Source organism: Xyrauchen texanus, chromosome 13, assembly GCF_025860055.1.
Source record: "Xyrauchen texanus isolate HMW12.3.18 chromosome 13, RBS_HiC_50CHRs, whole genome shotgun sequence".
In the NCBI taxonomy this organism is placed as follows: Eukaryota; Metazoa; Chordata; class Actinopteri; order Cypriniformes; family Catostomidae; genus Xyrauchen; species Xyrauchen texanus.
Genome location: NC_068288.1, coordinates 30,617,034 through 30,639,911, shown reverse-complemented (window position 1 = coordinate 30,639,911; position 22,878 = coordinate 30,617,034). Strand labels below are relative to the sequence as shown.

General features: G+C 39.5%; 1 protein-coding gene across 1 annotated transcript; it reads right to left on the bottom strand.

Annotated features, from left to right (window-relative positions):
- Positions 1-706: 706 nt before the first annotated feature.
- On the bottom strand, positions 707-22,797 carry LOC127653756 (uncharacterized; the record flags this gene model as incomplete). Its single annotated transcript, XM_052140534.1, has 4 exons — positions 707-3,508; positions 3,844-3,942; positions 4,039-4,278; positions 22,372-22,797. Coding segments are annotated over 4 exons (924 nt in total), but the record flags the coding sequence as incomplete, so codon positions are not given.
- Positions 22,798-22,878: the final 81 nt, after the last annotated feature.

The following is a 22,878-nucleotide window of genomic DNA, read 5'->3' as shown; positions in this document are numbered from 1 at the left end:
ACATGCATGGTTTTCAGCTAAGCCAAACATCCTGGTCTCTAGTCAGTACAGAGCGAAATATTTATGAGCAAAAAAGGATGTTGGGAAAGGTAAAGAACGAACAGAGCCAAATATCAAATCCAGAAAGAGATAGATGCATCCAGAATGGTTTTATCTCAGGCAAAGTCTCCAAACAACTGTATCTAATTTAAAGTCTAACTTCAGGTCTGAGTTGAGGGTCTTTAAAAAATATGGAATTAAATACTCTATGTGCCATTGGGACTTGAACTTGATTTTAGGGCTTGAATTTGAACGTTTACTTGAAACTGAATTTGCTGTTTTAAACATGAATAACATCAAACTTGAAATTCAAAGGTATGGTATGAATTCAGATTTTTCAATACACTTAGTCAGGTTTTATATTCTGATTTGGGTAAATTTCATCCGGGAGCAATCAAGCCTGTATATTATCGAACTCTTTCTTGACCAATCACAACTTAGCTCACAGTTCACATATGGAAGCGGAAGGGTCCACTGTGAAATAGTGCCAATGTGGGATCATAGCTGAGTCACTACGTCTCTCTAGCATAAATTACTTGTTCTGCCCTAATCCAAATTCCAAATGTAATTGGTAAACAGGCTGTTTGATGCATTAAATAAATGTTTATCAGTCATTTGATATCTGACGTGTTTACTTTTCATTATCAGATCAAAGATTGACACCAGTGTTGTAACTACAAGGCAGTTAGCTTATCTTTGCTGCTGTTTACATTTTTTTGGACATGTTTTATTAATGCTCTACATAACACCCAGGGGATACATTAATCTTTGCTGGCCGACCTTCCAATCCAGACCTGACTTATGTTAACGTTAGCTTTGCAGTTGCCACGATTTCGACACCTGCTCTTGAGGCACACATCCAACTTCCCATTTAAACTCTACTAAATTTAATAAAAGTAGAGTAGACTATCAAGCAAACGTGACATTACACTGATTGGTTGCTTGTTGGTTGCTTGTTCTTTGTCAGTTGTTGAATGTATCTAGACCAACAGTGTTTTGCCCGTGCCCTTCGTGGATGTTTTCTCCTGTTTATGTCATTGTTTCCCATCGTGGGTGTTTTATTTGTTCCTGTGTTTACCCATTTTTTGTACTTGTTTATTTCTTTTCATTAAATTCTTTTGCCGCACCTAGATCCCGCTCCCTTCCTATACGTTACAGAACAACTGACCAAGAACAAGCAACCAACAGGGCATTATATACAAAAAGACTAATGAGTAAATGAAACACAGGTGAGGACAATAGAAGACTGCTGGCAGTGATGAGGGCAGGGAATTATGGGAAGTGTAGTCCATGGGGAACAGATGACAGAGGCAAAACACAGGGTAGACAACAGTGAATCATAACACACACTACATCCATTTTTTATTTCATTGTTTTGATGACTTTACTATTATTCTAAAATGTACAAAATAGTAGTATTAAAGAATGAATAATTGGGTCGACTCAGTAGAGGTTCCAAGCGAGCTGAGCCGATACTAAATGTGACATAAAAATTCTTCAGATCACTGATTGGTCAGGGAGAATCGGCACTACAAGCGGCATTGGATTTCTGACACGCGACATCAACCCACTAGTTTTAAAGTTAGCAACAGCGATAACAGTATCATTTGTTCATGCGGCTTTCGAATTGTGAAAAAAGAAATGGCTGTGCACAAAACCACGCCGTGATCAATAAACGAGGTGCAGACAGTCCACTCGTTAGTAATGAGCAAAATGAAAAAGTCTCTCAGGAAGTGTCTCAGCACAAGGCTACCACCGGATCTACCAACAGTGTAGGGAAAATTTTAAAAAAAACTTAAAAGTGACTACAGAACCATCAAGGAAAAGTGGAAGTGGTTCGACCAAATGGACGCTATCTAAACTGGTGAGCAATGGGAGGGAGAGTGCCCTGGACTCAGCCACGATGGAGGATGGTACATTTTGTTACGTTAACTCTATACTCTGCTGAAAGCTTCACTTTATTTAGTTGACCAGCTACTGGAAAGCTTGCTTCTAAAACAGCCAGGCCAATTTAACTGTTACGCTTGTGTAAAATCACCATGCAACAAATGCTTTATGCTACACAATGAGCTAGTAGCTAACAGCTAGCAGTTGTGTTATTGTTTTAGTCAGTTTGTGTCATGTTTAAGATGATGTCACGGCAGTATAGGTGGCGCAACTATGACGATCAGCCTATAATCACACCCACGTTGAGGCGGCACTAAACTGCAGTGGAAATGCAAGCTCAGAAACGTAAAGTGAGTAGAGTTGAGGGGAGTTGATCCGTAACGTGCAGTGGAAAATTGCCATAAGTGTGCCCAAACTTTTGACTGATAGTGTATGTGTTATACATATACTACAGGAAAATGCATGTCCCATTTAATGTCCCTTTTCCATCTACAGTAGAAGAAAAGATTGTAAAAAGTTTATAACTATGTATATACATAAAGCTTATCTCAAAAAAGTTTATGTCACCAAGCAATGCAATGATACCATGGTAAAGTGGAGATGATAGTTGCACTACCATGAAAACTACATGCATAAAAAACAGAGATCTTTGTTCCTGTGTGGCAGAATTTTGGACCATCATTGATTTCAATTACAATGGCTTGATTAGCCACCAGATAATTTCCAGCATATGCATTTAACAAGCTATTGTACTGTATCTAGGGCATGTGTACAATTACACCAGCATTCATATTTATCCAGTCTTGCACGCAACAAGCTAACATGCATTTTATAGAAATATTCAGTGTTTCGGAGCCCAACATTTTAGTTGTTTAAAAATTACAGTATACAATGAGCAACAAAATTACACTACATCACAAAAAATTATAACTGAGAAATGTATGTGATCTATCCATGTTAAATCTAAAAAAAATATATGATTGACAGTTAACTAATACATAGGATTTAACAACCAAATTATGGTTCATATCATTCTTACCATAAGACAACTGCAAACAAGAAATAAACATGACATTTATTTGTTGTAATGTGGTAATATTTATGAAATCTAAATAATCTAAACATGACTTGGCATTCACCAAATGGTTAAAACAGAGATAAATGTAGTACTTTGCATCGCACTGAACAATCTATAAATGGGGAAAAAAGAGATTTGCTTCGGATCCTTTGTGTCCAAGTAATAAAAGAAGATAAACAGTCTAGCATGCAAACAAAAAGATCAGCAGGTTATTTTTTAAGCAAAAGTAGAATGTGGCTACACATATATTCAAACTGACATCATAGTAAGGAAGAGATTTATGATAATACATTGAGTGATTACTGTTTAGTTGATGTACTGTGGGTATGTATCCAGGCCAAGCCATTACATTGAAAACAATGAACGCTGTCTGTTTAAAGAGAGTTGGCGACGGGGCAAGCGATATTCCTCCTGTCCAGGGCAGAATGGTACCTCCTTCTCTCGTTCACATGCAGCTGCAGAACTCCTGCTACGTGGACGTGCATCATGCTCCGGCCATTTTGCCTTCCCAATCCATAATCAGAGACAGCAGATTCAGTGATATAAGAGCAGCAAGTAACCAGAAAAACTCCATGCATAGCAGCATTTTGTGTCATGCATAAATCCCATAAACCCACTACTTGTAGATTGTGTAGGGAACTTGTCTACCATTTCAACCCCACCTGCATCAGCTAATGGAGGGATATAACACTGGCCAAAGACCACCAACACATGCAACACTACAGATATACTCCAAAACAAAATGCAATAGTCTGATGGCATCTGATGGCTTAGACTTATAATATGATTGTTGCTGTTTACAGGCAACAGAGAATAGAATTGATGCAGGAAGTGATTACCTCTTTATGGAAATGATGGGCACAGTGAAGTTCTTGGACACTACCCCTTTCTTTCCATAAAACTTTATGACAAATAAGACATATGCTATCTGCACCATCCTAGAAAAAACAAGCCAAAATAATCTAAAATGTCAAATTATTTGGAAATGTAATACATTAGAATAATATGCTATTTAATTTGATATGATGACCCACCATTGGTTTCACCTTCTTGTTGTGGAAATGTAATCTCTCCTCTAAGGACTCCGAGAGCTCTGGAATGGTGGTGATGTGACTTTCAGGTCCTACTTTGGCACGACTGTTTTCATCTGAAGACACGTGGCAGGCTCGAGGGTGGGAGTGCACCTCCTTTTCCTCGCGGGGCTTTAGGGGGATGGGAGCATGAGGCATGGTGTTGGTATGAAGCTGATTTAACTGCATAGCTTCTAGTTGGGACTTTTCAGTTGAGCAAAAGAAAGAAAGAAGGGAAGAAAAACCAAGAGAATGAATTGGGATAGTAAGAAGTCTACTCAATTATCTACTTCATGATCATATTCATAAAATGTAAGTAATCTGAATAATTGAATATGTAAGGGATAATTTACAGTCGGGTGGCCATTATCACAAAATAAAATCTGACAAGGACCCCAAAGTGGAAGGGGCTTTATTTGCAACAATTACTGATTGACTTTACATGATCCTGCTTATAGAGACCTTTAAAGACAGACCTACCGTAAGCTCTGAGATTGTTAATTGATGGCATATGCTTCTGTTGAAGTCATCAGTCTGCATCATTTCAATTATATACTGTATAATATAAAAGATCCACCAATCAAAGATTTGCGGCAGACTTTTCTATACACTGGCAGTCAAAAGTTTGGAATAATGTACAGATTTCGCTGTTTCGGAAGGAAATTGTACTTGAATTCACCAAAGTGGTATTCAGGACATTACTGATGTAAAAACAGCAAGTCAAGTGAATTCATATCTTTTTGTATAGCGCCTTTCACACCACACATAGTTTCAAAGTAGCTTTATAGAAAATCATGCATTAACAGAAAAAGAAACTGTAATATCTATAATATCTTAGAGTCATCATTGTGTAGTTTGATAAAATACGATTGTGACTTGTGTTTAAAAATAAGTAATTAAATAGTAATTTTTTTATAAACCCAGCGAGCAAGCCAAAGGCAACTGTAGCAAGGAACACAAAACTGTAAGATTAATGACTAATGTCTTTGAAGTTCATCCTGGAATAACTGCAGAAGTTCGCATAGATACAATTGTCCTTGTTAGTTGGCTGATGAAGGGTTTTGTTGGCAATTGATTGTCTGTGTATTCCATTATAAGAGTGTAGTCCATAATTAGACAGAGGTGATGCAGGCAGAGATCAGTGAGGTGCATCGCAGTTCAACTGGCTGGTAATTTCTGTGAGGTCTATCCTAAATTCATGGTTCAGGAAATGGCATTTGATGTATCCCATGCATTATGGTTGGAGCTGGCATCAGTTCATCCTCTGAAGTCCATTGTAACAGACTGAAGTGAAGTTTGGCTGGCACTCAGAGACACTTAGCCGTGGAGTCCAACACGAAGCAGGCATGGAGCTGGATCCAGCCGGATCTGGTGACCTCAGGATAGGAGTCCCGAGGTTGAGACAGGGATATAAATAGAATAATATTAGCATAGATGCCATTCAATTTATTGCAGAGCTATAGATCATGATCAGTGTTTCTGGTGACAGTATACCTAACTAAAGCAACCTAATGGTGAGTTGAAGGATAAATTAGGTTTATGCCTGGCTAAATAGATGAGTCTTTAGTCTAGAATTCAACTGAGTGAGTGTGTCTGCATCCTAAACAGATTTAGGGAGACTATTCCATAGTTTAGGTGCCAAATATAAAAAAGGATCTTCCTCCTTTTGTGGATTTTGATATTCTAGGAACTATTAACATTACTATTCTAGGAACTATTAATTTTGTGATCGTAATTAATGTGATGGAATATAGCGTGGCAGAAGGTCACTTAAGTACTGCGGAGTTAGACCATTCAAAGCTTTGTATGTAGTAAACAGAATTTAAAAATGTATACGAAATTTAAGAGGTAGCCAATGTAACAACGATAAAATGGGGCTAATATGATCATATATCTTGGTTCTAGTCAGAACCCTGGCTGCTGCATTTTGAACCAATTTAAGTTTATTTATTGATCATGCTGGACATCCTTCAAGTAATGCATTACAATAATCTATTCTGGTCATGAACGCATGAATACGTTTTTCGGCATTAGCAACAGAGAGCATGTGTCATAATTTAACAACATTTCTTAGGTGGAAGAATGCTGTTCTACAAACATTGGTAATTTGGACAATCAAAGGACAGATTTGTATCAATTATAACACCTAAGTTCTTCGCTGTTGAAGACAATGTAACAGTACATCCATTGAGAGTAAAATGATATTTTAGCGGCTTGTTTTTAGAGGTTTTTGGTCCTATAATTATTATCTCTGTTGTGTCGGAATTGAGTAGAAGGAAATTTCTGGCTACCAAATCTTTGATTTCATTGATATACTCTGCTAATTTGGAGATCTGTGAAATTTCGTCAGGTTTTGAAGAAATATAAAGTTGGTGATCATCGGCAGATCAGTGGAAACTTATTCCACAATTCCTGATAATATCTCCAAGGGGAAGCATATACAAGGAGAAAAGAAGAGGCCCTAAAACTGACCCCAGTGACACTCCAAACTTTTGTTTAGTTTGACAATTCCTAATTTACATAGACAAAGGGGTAGCGGTCTGCTAAATAGGACTTAAACCATGCTAATTCAAGTCCACAAATGCCAACATAATTCTCTAGCCTATTCAAGAGCATTTAATTATCTATTGTGTCGAAGACAGCACTAAGATCTAAAAGCACTAGAAGTGAAATGCAGCCGTGATCAGATAATAAGAGTAAGTAATTTGTAACTCTGATAAGTGCAGTCTCTGTACTGTGATGGGGCATAAATCCTGACTGAAATTGTTCATATATACAATTTCTCTTTTGAAATGAACATAGATGGGAGGACACTACCTTTTCTAGTATTTTCCACATAAACAGGAGATTTGAAATCGGTCTATAATTAGCCAGTTCTCCAGGATCAAGTTGTGGCTTCTTAACCTCTTAATGACGGGTGGTTCAAAAAGGACCCACTTGCATATTTATTTACATTTAATTTATGTTTAATGCATGTTTAAACTGTGAAATTGTAAATTAATATTGATATCCAATATATCATTTGAAAGATCTGGGTCTCAAGATTTGATATTTTAAAGCAATTTTGATGATCACAAACTTAGATTTTATTAAAAGTTTCAAGAGTGAAAATCACAACGCAGAAAATGAAACCTGAAGTTCTGATATTTATTGTCTTCCAGCCACCACAAATAAGCACAGTCCTCCAAACTTCAGTATGCTTTTCATTGAAAGAGTCCAATAAATAAATTCCATTAGAGATTTTAGTCCAAAAATGTACAATTATGAAGGAATACTGATCAATCTGTCTTTGATCACGTTTTACATATTCAACACGTTATCATTCATGTCCATTCTCTGCAAAATCTTGCACTCTGTGTAGTTTTTCAATAGCAAAACACCAAAACATGATATTTTGGAGGGTTTTACGAACAAAATGAGCCCTCCCTCAAAAATATCTGTGCAGCTGTGATTGGGTAGCCAAACAGGGCAGTCGAAATGAGTGATGTAAAGGTTTGCGCCATCCATGTTTGTCTCTGGATAAAGCCGGCCAATGAAAACATATAAAATTTTTAACTGATGGGTCGTGTAGCTAATGAAAAGATGAAAACAAAGATATGAGGGTTGTATATATCCCTAATGCCGATTCACGAAGGTAAACTGTGGACTGTGTTTGTTTGTGGGCTCAGACATGTCATTCAAGCTGAGATGAGCCACCCTCCCTGGCTTGAGGCAGTGGCTAAAGACACTGGATGAACAGCAGAGCAAAAGCACTGAAAAAGTCAATTTACATTTGTATGGGGGAAAAATTTACAGAAACATATTTTGTGTAAGTAAAAAAGTAGATGGAGTCTTCCACCTTGCTGCATCACAGATGTCAGATAGCTGTACAACACGCAGGGCTGCCCAGGAAGTGGCAACTGCATGAACTGAATGGCATTTCACAAAGGTCTGGATTTCATGACCTGAATTGGAATAAGCATGCATGATCACTTCTGTCACCCAATGAGATAATCTATCCTTAGACACAGCTGAACACTTTCTGTGATCACCATAACACACAAACAGCTGATCAGTGACCCGCCAGGCTGCTGTCACTTCCACATACTGCCGAAGAGCCCTGACTGGACACAGGACAGACCTGTATTCATCTGTAAAGCAGATAAAATAATGGGCTTGTTCATGTATTTTGGTGACAATACCTTTGGAAGTAATGCTGGGTTCGGCCACAGCGGTACCTGTTTACACTCAGGTCCCCAGCGTAAACTCTGCGGGCTGACTGACAACGCATGCAATTCACACCATTCAGACCATGCTCTAAGAGGCTCTGCAGAAAGTTCAAGATGTTACTTATAGTGCAAGCATGAGGGTCAATTTTCCATTTTGCACACCACTGAGAAAAAGCTCTCCATTTGTCTGCATACGCCCGACGTGTAGAAGGTGCACGTGCATTCAGTAGTGCATGCTCGACCCCTTGTGAACATTCCAATATGATGGGTTGCCCCTAGAGGCCACACCCATAACTTCAGTGTGTGGGGCCTGTTGTGCCACAACATCCCATCCAACTGAGATAATAAATCTGGTCTTAATGGCAGTGGCCATAGCCTGCCTGTCAGTAAAAGTAACAATAGGTTAAACCATGGCCTGTTCGGCCAGAATGGGGCTATTAGCAGAATGGGTTGCCTCGTCTCCTGGATTCTTCGCAACGTCATCCATAGTAATGGCAGGGGTGGAAATGCAATCAAGCAACATTTTGACCAGCTGTGCACCAACGCATCCTGGCCCAGAGCATCTGGTTCATCCTTGTCTGAAAACCACATCGGGCAGTGAGTTGTCTGTCTGTTCACAAACAGGTCCTCCTCCTCCCTGCCATAGGTGTTCCAAATTGACTGAATCACTTCCTTGTGAATCTGACAGTCCCATGGTGTGGGATTGGCACGAGATAGTGAGTCCACTATCTGATTGTAATGACCAGGAAGATATATGGCTCTCAGAGAGAGGAGATGGACATCCGCCCATTTCCAAAGACTGTGTGCCAATTTTAGCAGGCTCTGAGATCTTGTGCCCCCTTGTTGGTTGATGTAAAAAACCCCTGTGGTATTGTCTGTTCTTACCAGGAAATATTTGGCCTTTAGCTGATGGTGAAAATGTTGCAGTGTTAGCCACACTGCCTTTATCTCGAGGATGTTGATGTGCTGAGACGTGCTCTGCCACATACCCCTCACTTGTGCCTCCAAACAGCTCCCCAGCCCCACAGAGATGCATCTATTGTTACAACCTCCCTCCTTACAAGAAGGACACCCAAAGGCACACCCCTGAGGAGAAAATCTTTGCAGGACCATTGCTTTAGGGTGTGAGCACATGCTACAGTCATTGTCATCAAAACTTGTCTTTGGGTCATGGCTGATAGGCATTGTGAATTTAGCCAGCGTTTAAATGGTCTGAGATGCAGCATTCACAGCTGCACCACTGGTGTTGCTGCAACCAACATCCCCGCTAGATGCAGGAAATCTGCATATGGTAGGTGCCTGCCCATTCGAAACTTTGCCACTGTCTTTAAAATTGCCTGAAATCTGACTTCTGTCAAAGTAGTTTGCATGGCGCACGAGTCAAGTTTTATGCCAATGAACTGAACAGTCTGAGCAGGAATTAGACAGCTCTTCTTGTAATTTATCTTCAGACATAATGCCTCTATGTGCAATAGCAACGACTTTGTCTGCTCTTGCACCTGGTGCTGAGACTGGTAGCTGCACAGTAGCCAGTTGTCGAGATAAGGAAGTATCCACATACCATGACGCTGTAAAGGCTCTAGCGCAACTCATACACATTCGGTAAAAGTTCTGGGTGCCAGGACTAACCCGAAAGGAAAGACTCTGAATTGGTATGTCACTCCGTTGACATGAAAATGAAGGAACCTCCTGTGATGTGCCACAATTGGAATGTGGTAGTATGCGTCCTTCAGGTCTATAGTAATGAACCAATCGTTTCTGTTCACTGCACATATAACGTCGGATATTCGTAGCATGTGAAATGTTAGACGCTTGAGAAAGATGTTGAGGTCTCTTAAATCCAGAATAGGATGAATCTCCCCATTCATTTTTGGAACCAGAAGGTACCTGGAGAAAAATCTGTTTAACTGGTCTGGGCCACGCACAATTTCTATGGCCTGTTTTTTTAGCAATTACTCTATTTCTGTTCCTAATGCAATCAGATGCTTTGGATTCTGCACCACTGTAGGGCGAACCCCGGTATTTGGAGGCGGTCGATGGTGAAACTGCAAATTGTATCCTGTTGACAAGGTGTTTAACAGCCATGTGTCTAATGTTATTGCCTCCCAGCACTCCAAGTGCTGAGGAAGGAAACAGCCTACCACTGACCGCATACCCTCAGTAACGATGCTGAAGACCCCCAGCACTGGTAGTAGGCTGCAACTTAGATCTGAAATTGCGCCTTGACGAAGCATTCAATCGTGAGGCTGCTCTGGACTGGCGTGGTGGTGCCAACACCTCCTTCATTCTGCCCTGCACAAAGCCAGTACTACGTTGTTGATGATGAGGATAAGGTCCTCTGTGAAAATACTACACTGGATGCCTGAAGGTAGTTTGCCACCTTAAAAGCTTCGAACGCATTTCAGATGCAATGAGATGTCTGTCAAATACTTCCTGAGCCTGTGCACCGAACACCTGTCCCAGAACAAGGGGAAGCTGGCGCAAAATGTTCTTACCAGATTCTGGCAATGGAGTCTGGGCTAGCCACACCTGCTTTCTCAGCTGTGGCAGAAGACCCAGAGACCTACCACATTCTGACACAGCTGCTCCAACTGCTTGGAGTGAAGTTTGTAATATTTTGGTACATCCTGATTCATCCGATGAAGGTAATGAAGCATTGAGTGCCAACAGTAACTGTGATAGACATTCACTTGATTATAAGGAACATTTCAACTACATATTCACTTATTCTAATTAGGGTGGCATGTTTTCATTGTCTTTAAAAGGTTCTGTAACAATTCTACATACTATCACTTTGTCATCAACAAAATGGCATTACTATTACAGGAATCATTCAACATGCAAGGACTTTAGAACAATTTAAAAACAGTTTACAACCCTTCAACACACCTTCATATGTCATAATTTAATTGATTTATTGTACATCAGGTTATTCCCAACAAATGCTGATCATTCTTGCATTGCCAGCACAATTTTCTGAACATAATTCAAATAATTTTTTTTCCGGTTGTGGATAAATTCATATTTGAAGGAAAATAAATAGAAAAATACTTTTGTCTGAGAAAAAGTGTATGGAATTCTTTAACATATTCTTTAACATGTACCAAAGTGACACAATGGAACACTGAAAGTTAAACATCAAATTGTCAAATGAAACATTTGTACGACTACACGAGATATACACAGCATTAATTCCAAAAGTAAAGCTCTCTTAACTTTTTGACCCACGGCCTTTCTCTGAATGCATGCTGTGCAGAATACATTTCTTGAAAGACTTTGGAGAACAAATTACTCTTAAAAATGTTCTGTGCATGTTAAATAATGCAAACTGACATTTGCTGGTGACTTTTAGAATAGCACTCTTTAGCTTTGATCAAATATAAATCAGATCTGAACAAAAATGTGATCTTTTAAGCAACAGCAGTGCCTATGATTTGCTATGCACATGAACACAAATAAACTTATTTGTGCACAGTTCATGTTTTTCATGCTTAAGTAACATCTTGGACTTTCTGCAGAGCCTCTTAGAGCATGGTCTGTCTAGCTCCACAATTAAGGTGTACGTGGCAGCATTGTCCACACACAGAGGACCAGGTGAAGGTGTGTCAATAGGCATGCATAATCTAACTGGAATGTCTATTAGATGACTCCAAACCAGTCGCAAGGCTTTGGTTACGCAATGGGATCTGAATTTGGTTTTGAGTAGCCTTTCCTGCACACCATTTCAGCCGTTAACCAATGTAGGTAGTAAGTGTTCTATACAACAGTTCTTTGTATTGAAGACTAACAGATGCTGTGGACATAAAAAGCCAGCAGTCAACTTATGCAACAGAATTGAATTTTAATGTTAATTTAATTTCAATGAGACTGCTGCTCTCTAGTATGTTATCAGTGTCTGCTGTAATTTACATGCATATACCCCAGTACTTATACATATCCTCTATAGAGTTCATACTATATAGCATATACAAACAGTGCTTTTGTATACCCATTTATATACAATTTATATGACCATTATATAGATTATGCCATGTGAACAAATTTCAGGGCCATAGTTAGCATGCACATGTATTGAACCCATCACATGTTGAAGGCCATCTAGATGTGCACATAGAATATTAAAATGTAGCTAATAACCTAAGCAGTTATGTTCAATAGCCTTCCTACTGCTTATTACCAAGAGCTTGTAAAGTAACACATTTAAAAAAGTCAGACTTTAATTTCTTTTGTAGCTAAAGAATATTAAGGACCCTATTTTAAGAGCACTAGCGCTAAACAGTGCTATTAGATAATTCATACATGCAAAGTAAATGGGCATGAAGTTTTGGTATTTTCGTTAAGCATGCACTAAGTTTAGGCTTAAGTTTGCCAAAATTGCATGTGTAAAGTGCTAATGGGATGGGTCAAGTGCAATTTAATTCTGACGTTCTTCTCCAGTTATTGCACCAGCTATTGAAGGTAATAGAGTAAATGGACTGTATGCAATGAATTAGAAGAACATAAATATGTACTTACATTCTTCTGTGCATTAAATGCATTAATTTAGAATGTCAGGCATATTTCTATGACAGTGGCATGCTCCTTTTATACTCATGGAAAATTTGGTTTTCATTAGGATTTGTATGTCAGCTCCATTAAATTATAGAGAATGTAATTATTATTAATTATATTGATCAGGTGGCACGCAAGTAATGGAGCTATTATTAACAGTGATATATCAGCCTTTCAGGTTAGGTTGTGGATTTGTGCATGCACTTCACTTCTACTGTTCTATTTTGCTTTCAAAATAAAATTCATTAATTACACTTCCTATCCAACCTATCCAACTTTCTTCCACCTGCACCTTGGCAGAGTTTGGACATTAATTTTATCACCATCTGCTGGTGGAACATCCAAACTGCAAATGCAGGAACTGAGTTTAGACTTTGAGCTGAAAACAGACGTGCTTTGAAACGTCTTAGCGCAATTACCTATTTCTCAGGAAATTAGCAAATTGCAGTTTGTGCCACTTCATTAACATACAATACATCCACAGTTTGCGCTCATACAGCCACAGAGAGCGCAAGCACTCCCACCGACACCCACTTGTGCTTTGTACTGGCATGAAAATAGAACCCTAAATAGTGAATAATCAAAAATGCATTAATGCACTAATAATTATCAGCTCATTGAACAGAGCCTGGGTATCCATTACAAAATTTCCTGACTCTCTCCTCTACATTCTCCTGCTTTTTCTATAAACTTGTAAAGTCATATTCCAGGATAAATACAAGTTAAGCTCAATCAACTGTGTTGGTGGCATAATGTTGATACCACAAACAATAAAATTTGACTTATCCCTTCTTAAAAAAAAAAAAAAAAAAAAAAAAGAAACAGCAAATATCTGGGTTACAGTGAGGCACTTACAATTGAAGTGAATAGGGCCAATGCATAAATGTTAAAATATTCAAAAAAGTATAGCCACAAGATGTAAACAATATGTGTGTTAAAATGATTTTGGTATGATAAAACTGCATAGTTTCTGTGTAGTTATATCCAAATGTACAACTTAATTGCCATGCCAGTGTAATAGTGTAAAACGACTGTAAAAACAATGATTTTGAACTTTAGAGTTAAAAATGCAGTTGTAACAGAAACATTTATGTAAGTATTTTTATAAATAATAAGCTTAACCCCTTAAAAAATTGGGACCATTCACATCTATTATAAGTGCCTCAATGCATCCTTGATTTTTGCTTTTTTTAAAGAAAAGTTGGGATGATTTGAAAATTTTGTGTGGTAATCAACAATATGCCTCAAATGCTGTTAATTGAGCTTAACTTACATTGAACACGGAATATTCCTCTAATATTTTTTTGGAGAAGGCTATTATATGCTATTATCCTGTTTAAATTTACAGCTTAAGCTTTGAACATATGTAATATTTGCAATAAACAACTTTTGAGCAAGTATTAGATTAGGTGACTTGTGTATAGTATTAGACCACTTAGATAAGTTATTAGACTTATGCTGTTGTGGAATTGTAACGGTTGCAGGAGGAGGCAGACAAGGAGTTTGGATCTACTCGCAGATTTATTAAACAAAAGTGTAAACAAGACAAAACTGGAACAAATGAAACATCCACGGGGGGAAACTGAAACTAAAACATGGAGACATCGAAGGAACACGGACTGGATAAACACGGTAGGATTAACATGGCAAGACAGGCAGCAGAGCGAACATCAGAACAAGGGAAACATCAACACAGTCAGAACAACGAACGACAAGGGAATGGAGGAACAAACGGTTTAAATACACAGACACAGGATGATCACAAACGACAATCAGTTGTGAACAATGACAGAGTGCTGAAGACCGGGAAACATGGTGACGGTGACACGGAAAACACGGGGCAGACAACCAGGGATCGTAACAGGAATAATGAAGGCCTCTTTTAAACTTCTTTTGTTGGGGTAGCTGCAGCTGCTCCCTGTTCAAAGGATTTTTTATATAGGAATGTGTTTCCTGTCTCTACTCTCACATTTCACACGTAGCTCGACATGTATGTCATCCCCAAATAAGGTAAAGAACTATTTCATTGGTGGGGGTCCAGTGGAATGTGGATTTTCTGGACCATATAATGAAGTGCTGAACAATAAACTTGGAAGAAGGATTTGATAGCATTGGGTGTCTGTGTCATTTCTTTCTTCCCTCAGCTGAGCCGCATCGAGATGGGGATTGCAGATCAACAAAATAAATTAAATATATTGGATGACAAAATTATCAAACAGCTGTACATACAGTACAGTAGACAAATAGAAGAGTTGTGGTTTAGATGTGAAATGAGCCAGTGTTAAAACATGTAGGTTTACACTTGAACGTGATGTAACGTGAAAAAGATTAAGAAAGAGGATGTTGGCTTCATGTTCCAGGTGGCTCCCTGTTATAGTTGCTGCCGGCATACTGCACGAGTCTGGGTTTGTATGTAGCTTGCTAGCCTGCTTAGCACTGCTTATTCCTCTATGTTCATTGTTTTATCCTTTGCCATTTTACCACGTGCTTCCATTTTGTTCCGCTTTCCACTGTTTCAACTGTGTGTATATTACTGCGCACACCTTTTTTCCACTTGTCTACATCTCACATTTCGATTGCGTACATTAGTTTTCTCCTTTGTGTTTTACACAGATTATTGCATCAGCCTTAAACCTCTGCTGATCAGGAACCACCACCACAACAACAACAACAATAAACAGCAGTAAGTCATGGCATCCGCTCATGTTATTGCTTCCTGCATTGCGTGCCACATGCTACATGTGATAAATGTAAGGAATTAGTCAGGCTGACGGAGAAGGTTAATGAGTTAGAGATATGCATCTGAATGCTAGTTGAGGTCAGTGAGAAAGAAAAGCTGGTAGATACTGTTTTGGATGAGGGTTTTGGAAGCCTGCAACACACACATTTTGGGCTGTAGAGCCCCTGCAGCAGGGCGTTTGGGTGACGTCTCAGCGGCATACTCGCTCAGCAAAGCGACACCACTCTTCCGTTCCTGTTAGGGTTTCCATTCGACTCTCTCCACTCAGTAATGCACCCACTGAGAATCATGTTGAAAGCGCCCATGTTATAGGAGATTCTATTGAACGTGGAAATAGAGACACCAGCTACTATTTTTGAATGCATTTAGGGGGTTTGGACATCTGGCATCAGATCAAATTTACAAGTGCTGGTTAAACATAGATTTCCTAAGATTTGTATTCATATATCAGCACTACCGATGTGCTGCTTCGCTTGTCGGAGCTCACTAGAGATAATGTTAAAGAAGAGTGTGAACTTGCAAAAACTATGTTAGACACTGTAATATTCTCTGGCCCACTGCCTGCTCATTGTGGTGATGAGGTTTATAGTAGATTAGTGTCACTGAATGGCTGGATGTCTGAGTGGTGTCCGGAGGATAGCATAGGATTTATAGACAATTGGAAGAGTCTTTGCGGTAGACCTGACTTGCTAAAAAGAGATGGACTCCATCCCTCAAGGGAAGGTGCCGATCTCCTCTCTAGTAATTGCTCATAATGGCTCATAGTCTTAATAGTGATAGTATTTGACTAACTGTGAAAAGTGATAGCATTTGACCTACTGGGGCCCAGGTCAGGAGGCAGACAAACTGGCTAATCTTGTCTGAAGGGTGGAGGAGGAGGTGTTGCTGAAATTTACAGTGATTTTTTTGGTGTTACTCAGAGGAAAGGATATAAGTTTAAGTCTTTTTAACTAATAATGCTTAATGTGACACCGTCAGATACAAATAAAAAATCTCTATTGTCTTTTGCCCTTACTGCAGTATATAGCAGTATTCTGATTTCCTGAATACAAAATTAGAGGTATTTTGTGGTGAATGGAAGGATATTGTCTACGGCTACACACAGGTACTTGAAGCTGCAAGGTCAGCATATTTTAGAAAACTCAAAGAAAATAACTACAACAATCCTAGGTGTTTGTTCAGTACTGTTGCTAAATTGATTGTGAATAAATCCTTGACTGAACCAGATATTCCATTGCAGTACAATAGTAATGACTTAATTACTGTGATGGTCCTACTTCATTTCTGGGATGGTCCTAAAATGGTTCAGGTCATACTTAGAAGGGAGAGGTTATTATGTGAGTATAGGAGACCATAAGTCTGAGTGGACGTCCATGACATGCGGAGTCCCTCAAGGCTCAAATCTTGCGCCACTCCTGTTCAACCTGTATATGCTCCCAATGAGCCAAATAATGAAAAAGAACCAAATTGCTTACCACAGCTATGCAGATGACACACAGATCTACTTAGCCCTATCACCTAACAATTACAGCCCCATTGACTCCCTGTGCCAATGCATTGATGAATTAAACATTTGGATGTGCCAAAACTTTCTTCAGTTAAACAAAGACAAAACTGAAGTCATTGTGTTTGGAAACAAAGATGACATTCTCAAGGTGAATGCATACCTTGACCCTAGGGGTCAAACAACTAAAAATCAAGTCAGGAATCTTGGTGTGTCTCTAGAGTCAGACCTCAGTTTCAGTAGTCATGTCAAAGCAATAACTAAATCAGCATACTATCATCTGAAAGATATTGCAATAATTAGATGCTTTGTTTCCAGTCAAGACCTAGAGAAACTTGTGCATGCTTTCATCACCAGCAGGGTGGATTATTGTAATGGACTCCTCACTGGCCTTCCCAAAAAGACCATAAGACAGTTGCAGCTCATACAGAACGCTGCTGCCAGGATTCTGAGCAGAACCAGAAAATATGAACATATCACACCAGTCCTCAGGTCTATACACTGGCTCCCAGTTACATTTAGGATTGATTTTAAAGTATTATTACTGGTGTATATAAATCACTCAATGGGCTAGGACCTCAATGTATTGCAGATATGCTCACTGAATATAAACCCAACAGATCACTCAGATCATTAGGATCACATCAGCTAGAAATACCAAGGGTTCACTCTAAGCAAGGAGAGTCTGCTTTTAGCTATTATGCCAGCCGCAGCTGGAACCAGCTTCCAGAAGAGATCAGATGTGCTCCTACAGTAGTCACATTCAAATCCAGACTCAAAACACATCTGTTTAGCTGTGCATTTACTGAATGAGCACTGTGCCACTGTGTGTCCGACTGTTTGTACTGTATTTTATTTTATTTTATATTCTAAACAGTTTCAATTATTCTTATTTTTTATTTTTATTTTTTTATTCTTATTTTAATCTCTTCTATGTAAAGCACTTTGAATTACCATTGTGTATGAAATGTGCTATATAAATAAACTTGCCTTGCCTTGCCTTGCCTTCATTAATTTCTTTACTGATAAAATTCAGAAATCATCAGAAATAAAATTGGAATTATGGAATCGTCTTTCACAGTTCCTCAGAAAACAGTGTCTCATAATTTTCCTCACAAGGAACATCAAAAAGTCACATCAAAAGCCACAACATGTATGTTAGATCCAATACCAACTTAACTTTTAAAAGAGGTATTCCCTGGAATCTCAGAACCTCTTCTTAATATTATTAACTCCTCGCAATTCTTAGGACATGTCCCAAGAGACATTAAAATGGCAGTTATCAAACCGCTTATTAAGAAGCCACAGCTTGATCCTGGAGAATTGGCTAATTATAGACCAATTTCAAATCGTCCGTTTATGTTAAAAATACTAGAAAATGTTAATTTCTACAGAGAAATAGTATATATGAACAATTTCAGTCAGGATTTAGGCCCCATCACAGTACAAAGACTGCACTTATCAGTTGACATGCTCTTATCATCTGATTGTCACTGCATTTATTGTCAGTGCTTTTAGATCTTAGTGCTGCCTTTGACACCATAGATCACAAACATTCTCTTGAATAGGCTTGACGTTCTCTTGAATAGGCTTGAGAATTATGTTGGTAGACTTGCATTAATATGGTTTAGGTCCGGTGTAAAGACACAAACACACACATGACGGACATGTCTGTAAATGATCTCTCTCTCCCGCACCATCCTCCGCAGTCAGCCTTTATTCCTCTCGGAGGCTTGATTAGCCTGATAAGGGACCGGGTGTGTAGAATCACGACCTGGCCCCGCTCTCCGCCCTGTCACATTCCTCCCTCGTTCTCTCAGGCTGGGGAGCCCCCGGCATGATGTACACCCCCCCCCCCCCCTTTGGGGAGGGGCGTGCCTTTTGCCCTGTCTACCGGCAGGTCATCCCCGTCTACCTGGACGAGGGAGGGGACAAGGGGAGTGTAGTAACTGTAACAGTGTAGTACCCCCCCAAAAAACACTGTAAAATTTAAACGAGAGGGAAAAGGCCAATGCGGAGCGGCAGTGAGAGAGAGGGGGGAGAGCTCTCCGGCTCTCCGGTTCTCTGACATCTGCTCCACCCCGGTCGGACCGGAGTCAGACCCACGACTCCCGGTGGAAAGATGACTCCGCATTCATGGCGAATCCTGGGGACACTCCTCCGCCCCTGGCAGTGCCCCTACCGCTCCAGGTGGTCGGGGGAGTCACTTCCCTCCTCCCCTCGCAGATGGCGTTCCTCTTTTGAACCCTCTGTGTTTCTGGGGGATGGCAGGGCTCTCCTCCGCCCCTGGCAGCGGCTCCATCGCTCCAGGCAGTCGGGCAGTCCAGTCCCCACTCGCCTCGCGGACGGCGGCCGTTCATCGCATCCTGGCGGTTGGGCTACTCCATCCCCCGGCAGATAGCAGCGGCGCTCCCCCGGGTGGACGGCAGTTTTGAGCACCCTGCGACAGGCATCCCTCCTCCTTCCCAGGTTTCTGCACCAGTGTAAAGCAGTTCGATGGAAAGGAGGAGGCGAGAACCAGCTTGGCAATACAAATAATAGTTTTAATGATAAACTTAAAAAGACACATGCAAACACACACATGACGGACATGTCCGTAAACGATCTCTCTCTCCCGCACCATCCTCCGTAGCCTTTATCCCTCTCGGAGGCTTGATTAGCCTGATAAGGGACCGGGTGTATAGAATCACGACCCGGCCTCGTCCTCCGCCCTGCCACAGTCCTATTTAGCAGACTGCTACCACTTTGTCTGTGTAAACGAGGAATTGTCCAATCAAACAAAAGTTAAGAATGGAGTGCCACAGGGATCAGTTTAGGGACTCTGCTTTTCTCCTTATAAATACTTCTCCTATGAGATATTATCAGGAATACGTTTCCACTGTTATGCCGATGATACCCAACTTTATATTTCTTCGAAAACAGAGGTAAAATTATTTGACCAAACCCTCTAAAAATAAGTCTCTAAAATATAATTTGACTCTTGATGGATGTATTGTTACATCGTCTTCGAACTTAGAACTTAGGTGTTATATTTTATACCAATCTGTCCTTTGAAAATACAATTTCGAATGTTTGTAGAACAGCATTCCTCCACCTCAAATATTGCTAAGTTACGACCCATGCTCTCTGTTGCTAGTGCCGAAAAACGAATTAATGCATTAATGACCTCAAGACTAGATTATTGCAATGCATTACTGCGAGGATGCCCTGAAAGTTCAATAAATAAACTTCAATTGGTTCAAAATATAGCAGCCAGAGTGCTGACTAGAACCTAGAAATATAATCATATTAGCCCTATTTTATTGTTGCTACATTGGCTACCTGTTAAATTTCATATTCATTTTAAAGTTTTGCTAACTGCGTACAAAGCTTTGAATGGTCTAGCTCTGCAGTACTTAATTGACCTTCAAATATATATATATATATATATATATATATATATATATATATATATATATATATATATATATATATATATACACAGTATATATGCTATATTCCATCACGCTCATTGCAATTGCAAAAGTCTATTAATAGATTCTAGAATATCAATATCCACAAAAAGAGGTAGATCCTTTTCCTATTTGGCTCCTAAACTATGGAATCGTATCCCTAACACTGTTTGGGATGTAGACACACTCACTCAGTTTAATTCTAGACTAAAGACTCATCTATTTAGCCAGGAATACACCTAATTTATCCATATCCTCACAATTAGGCTGCTTTTGTTAGGTCTGCCAGAACCAGAAACATTTATCATGATCTATAACTATGCAAAAATGTTATGGCATCTATGCTAATATTATTCTATTGGTTTCCCTGTCTCATACCCTGAGGTTGCCAGAGCCAGCCAGATCCAGCTCTGTTCCTGCTTGATGTACTGTAGGACTCCACTGCTACGTGTCTCTGAGTGATGATGACTAAATGCAGCCGTTACAAGCCAGACTTCAATTCAGTCTTTTACGATGGAACTCAGAGGATGAACTGCCAACATCAAATAAGACATGGGATAGTCAACTAACAAAGGATAATGTATTTATGTGAACTTCTGCAGTAAATCCAGAATGAACTTCAAAGCCATTATTAATCATACAGTTCATACAAAATCTTTGTTTAAACACAGGCCCTTAGCACTTACTTAATTTACTAATTATAATCCATGACTTGCACTGCACAGAAATAACTAATACTGGCATTATATTCATGCTGTTTACCCAGAGAGGAACTGGCTCCCACAGTGAGGTTCTAAATACCATTATTAATTAATTATTTATTTTTATACACAATTGACAATCATATATTATCAAATTACACAAGGATGACTCTTAGACTTTATAGATATTGCAGTTTCATAATTTTCTGTAAAGCTGCTTTGGAACTATGTGTGTTGTGTGTTATACTAATAAAAATGACTTGACTTGACTTGAGGAGGTTGAGTGCTGAAGGACACCTGATAACCTAAAGAGGGAGCACTTACAGCATCTCCAATACTGCTTTTCTTAAAACTTGAATAAATAAGGTTTAAAGGTGTAAAAACAAAGTACACAACGAGAAACAATATGAAGACTACGTGTATAATGTGTATGTGTAAGAGGGCTGTAAAGCATATGTGTTTTGTGTGGATGTGGGGGGATGAGAACAATTGCTGATGGGTCACAACCTCTAATCAGAGCACAAGTAACACTTTCCGGTTTTCACAGTGGTCCTCTTCCAAACGCCATTATTCAATGTGTTGCCCAGCTTTGTTTACAAGATCAGCTGAGGCTGCATGTAAAGATCCAGACACAAATATCATAAACCATAACAGTAGCCCCATAATAATATGGCAACAGTAACACAAATGCCATAAATACACAACAGTAGCCCCCCAATCTAGACGTGGTCAGTGTATTTATTTGGTCTGGAATGCTGCTCTGTATTGTATGTTAAAGGCATAATTCATCTAGAAATGACAAATCCGTCATCATTTACCTACTCTCATGTTGTTTCAAACCCGTATGACTGTTTTTCTTCCATGGAACACAAAATGAGATTTTAGGCACAATAACTGTCTCAGTTACCCTTCACTTTCATTGTATTTAGAGAAGATGCCTTAAAGTGAATGGTGACTGAGACTAACATATTGGTTAACATCTCCATTTGTGTTTCAAGTAAAAAATGGTCATAGGGGTTTGGAACAACTTTTCAGAAAGTAACTAATTACAGAATTTGTATTTTTGTTGAACTATCCCTTTTAATGTTGCTTTTGAAATAATTTGTGAAAGACCATTCCACATGAATGATCACTACCTTACCATGCAGGGCAAAGAGGCACGCCGGTCAGCTTTGTTGCGCAATGGCCTCCTGAAGCTCATCTTCCATTTCTTGGCATGCTCCTCCCCTCCTCCATGTCCCCAGTAACTGCTCATCCATTTGGTAAAGTTCCCATCATCATCATCCTCATTGTCAATAAAGATTGCGGGAAGCAGCCGAAGAGACAGCTTGGTGGCTGATGTTTGGAGCTCTTCGTGAGGCTCCTGAATTCTTGAAAGAAAAAATGGACTATGATCCAAGTCTTGGAGCCGGCTCAGACAGGCTCTGGCTGTTGTTGATGTCCTGGAGCTGCAGTCCTGTTGAGTTGAGAAACTCTCTCTTGAAACGGTGAGAAGTCCCAACTCTAGACAATGGGCTGGGCTTAGCTTGGCTGAGCAGGGCGGTAGGCTGAAATTAGATTCCTCCAGTTAGGTGCTCACAATGTGTGGATTTCGTTGGTCTAAGCCGACTCAAAAATACACATGCAGGCTTTTGTCCAGGTCTTTAAA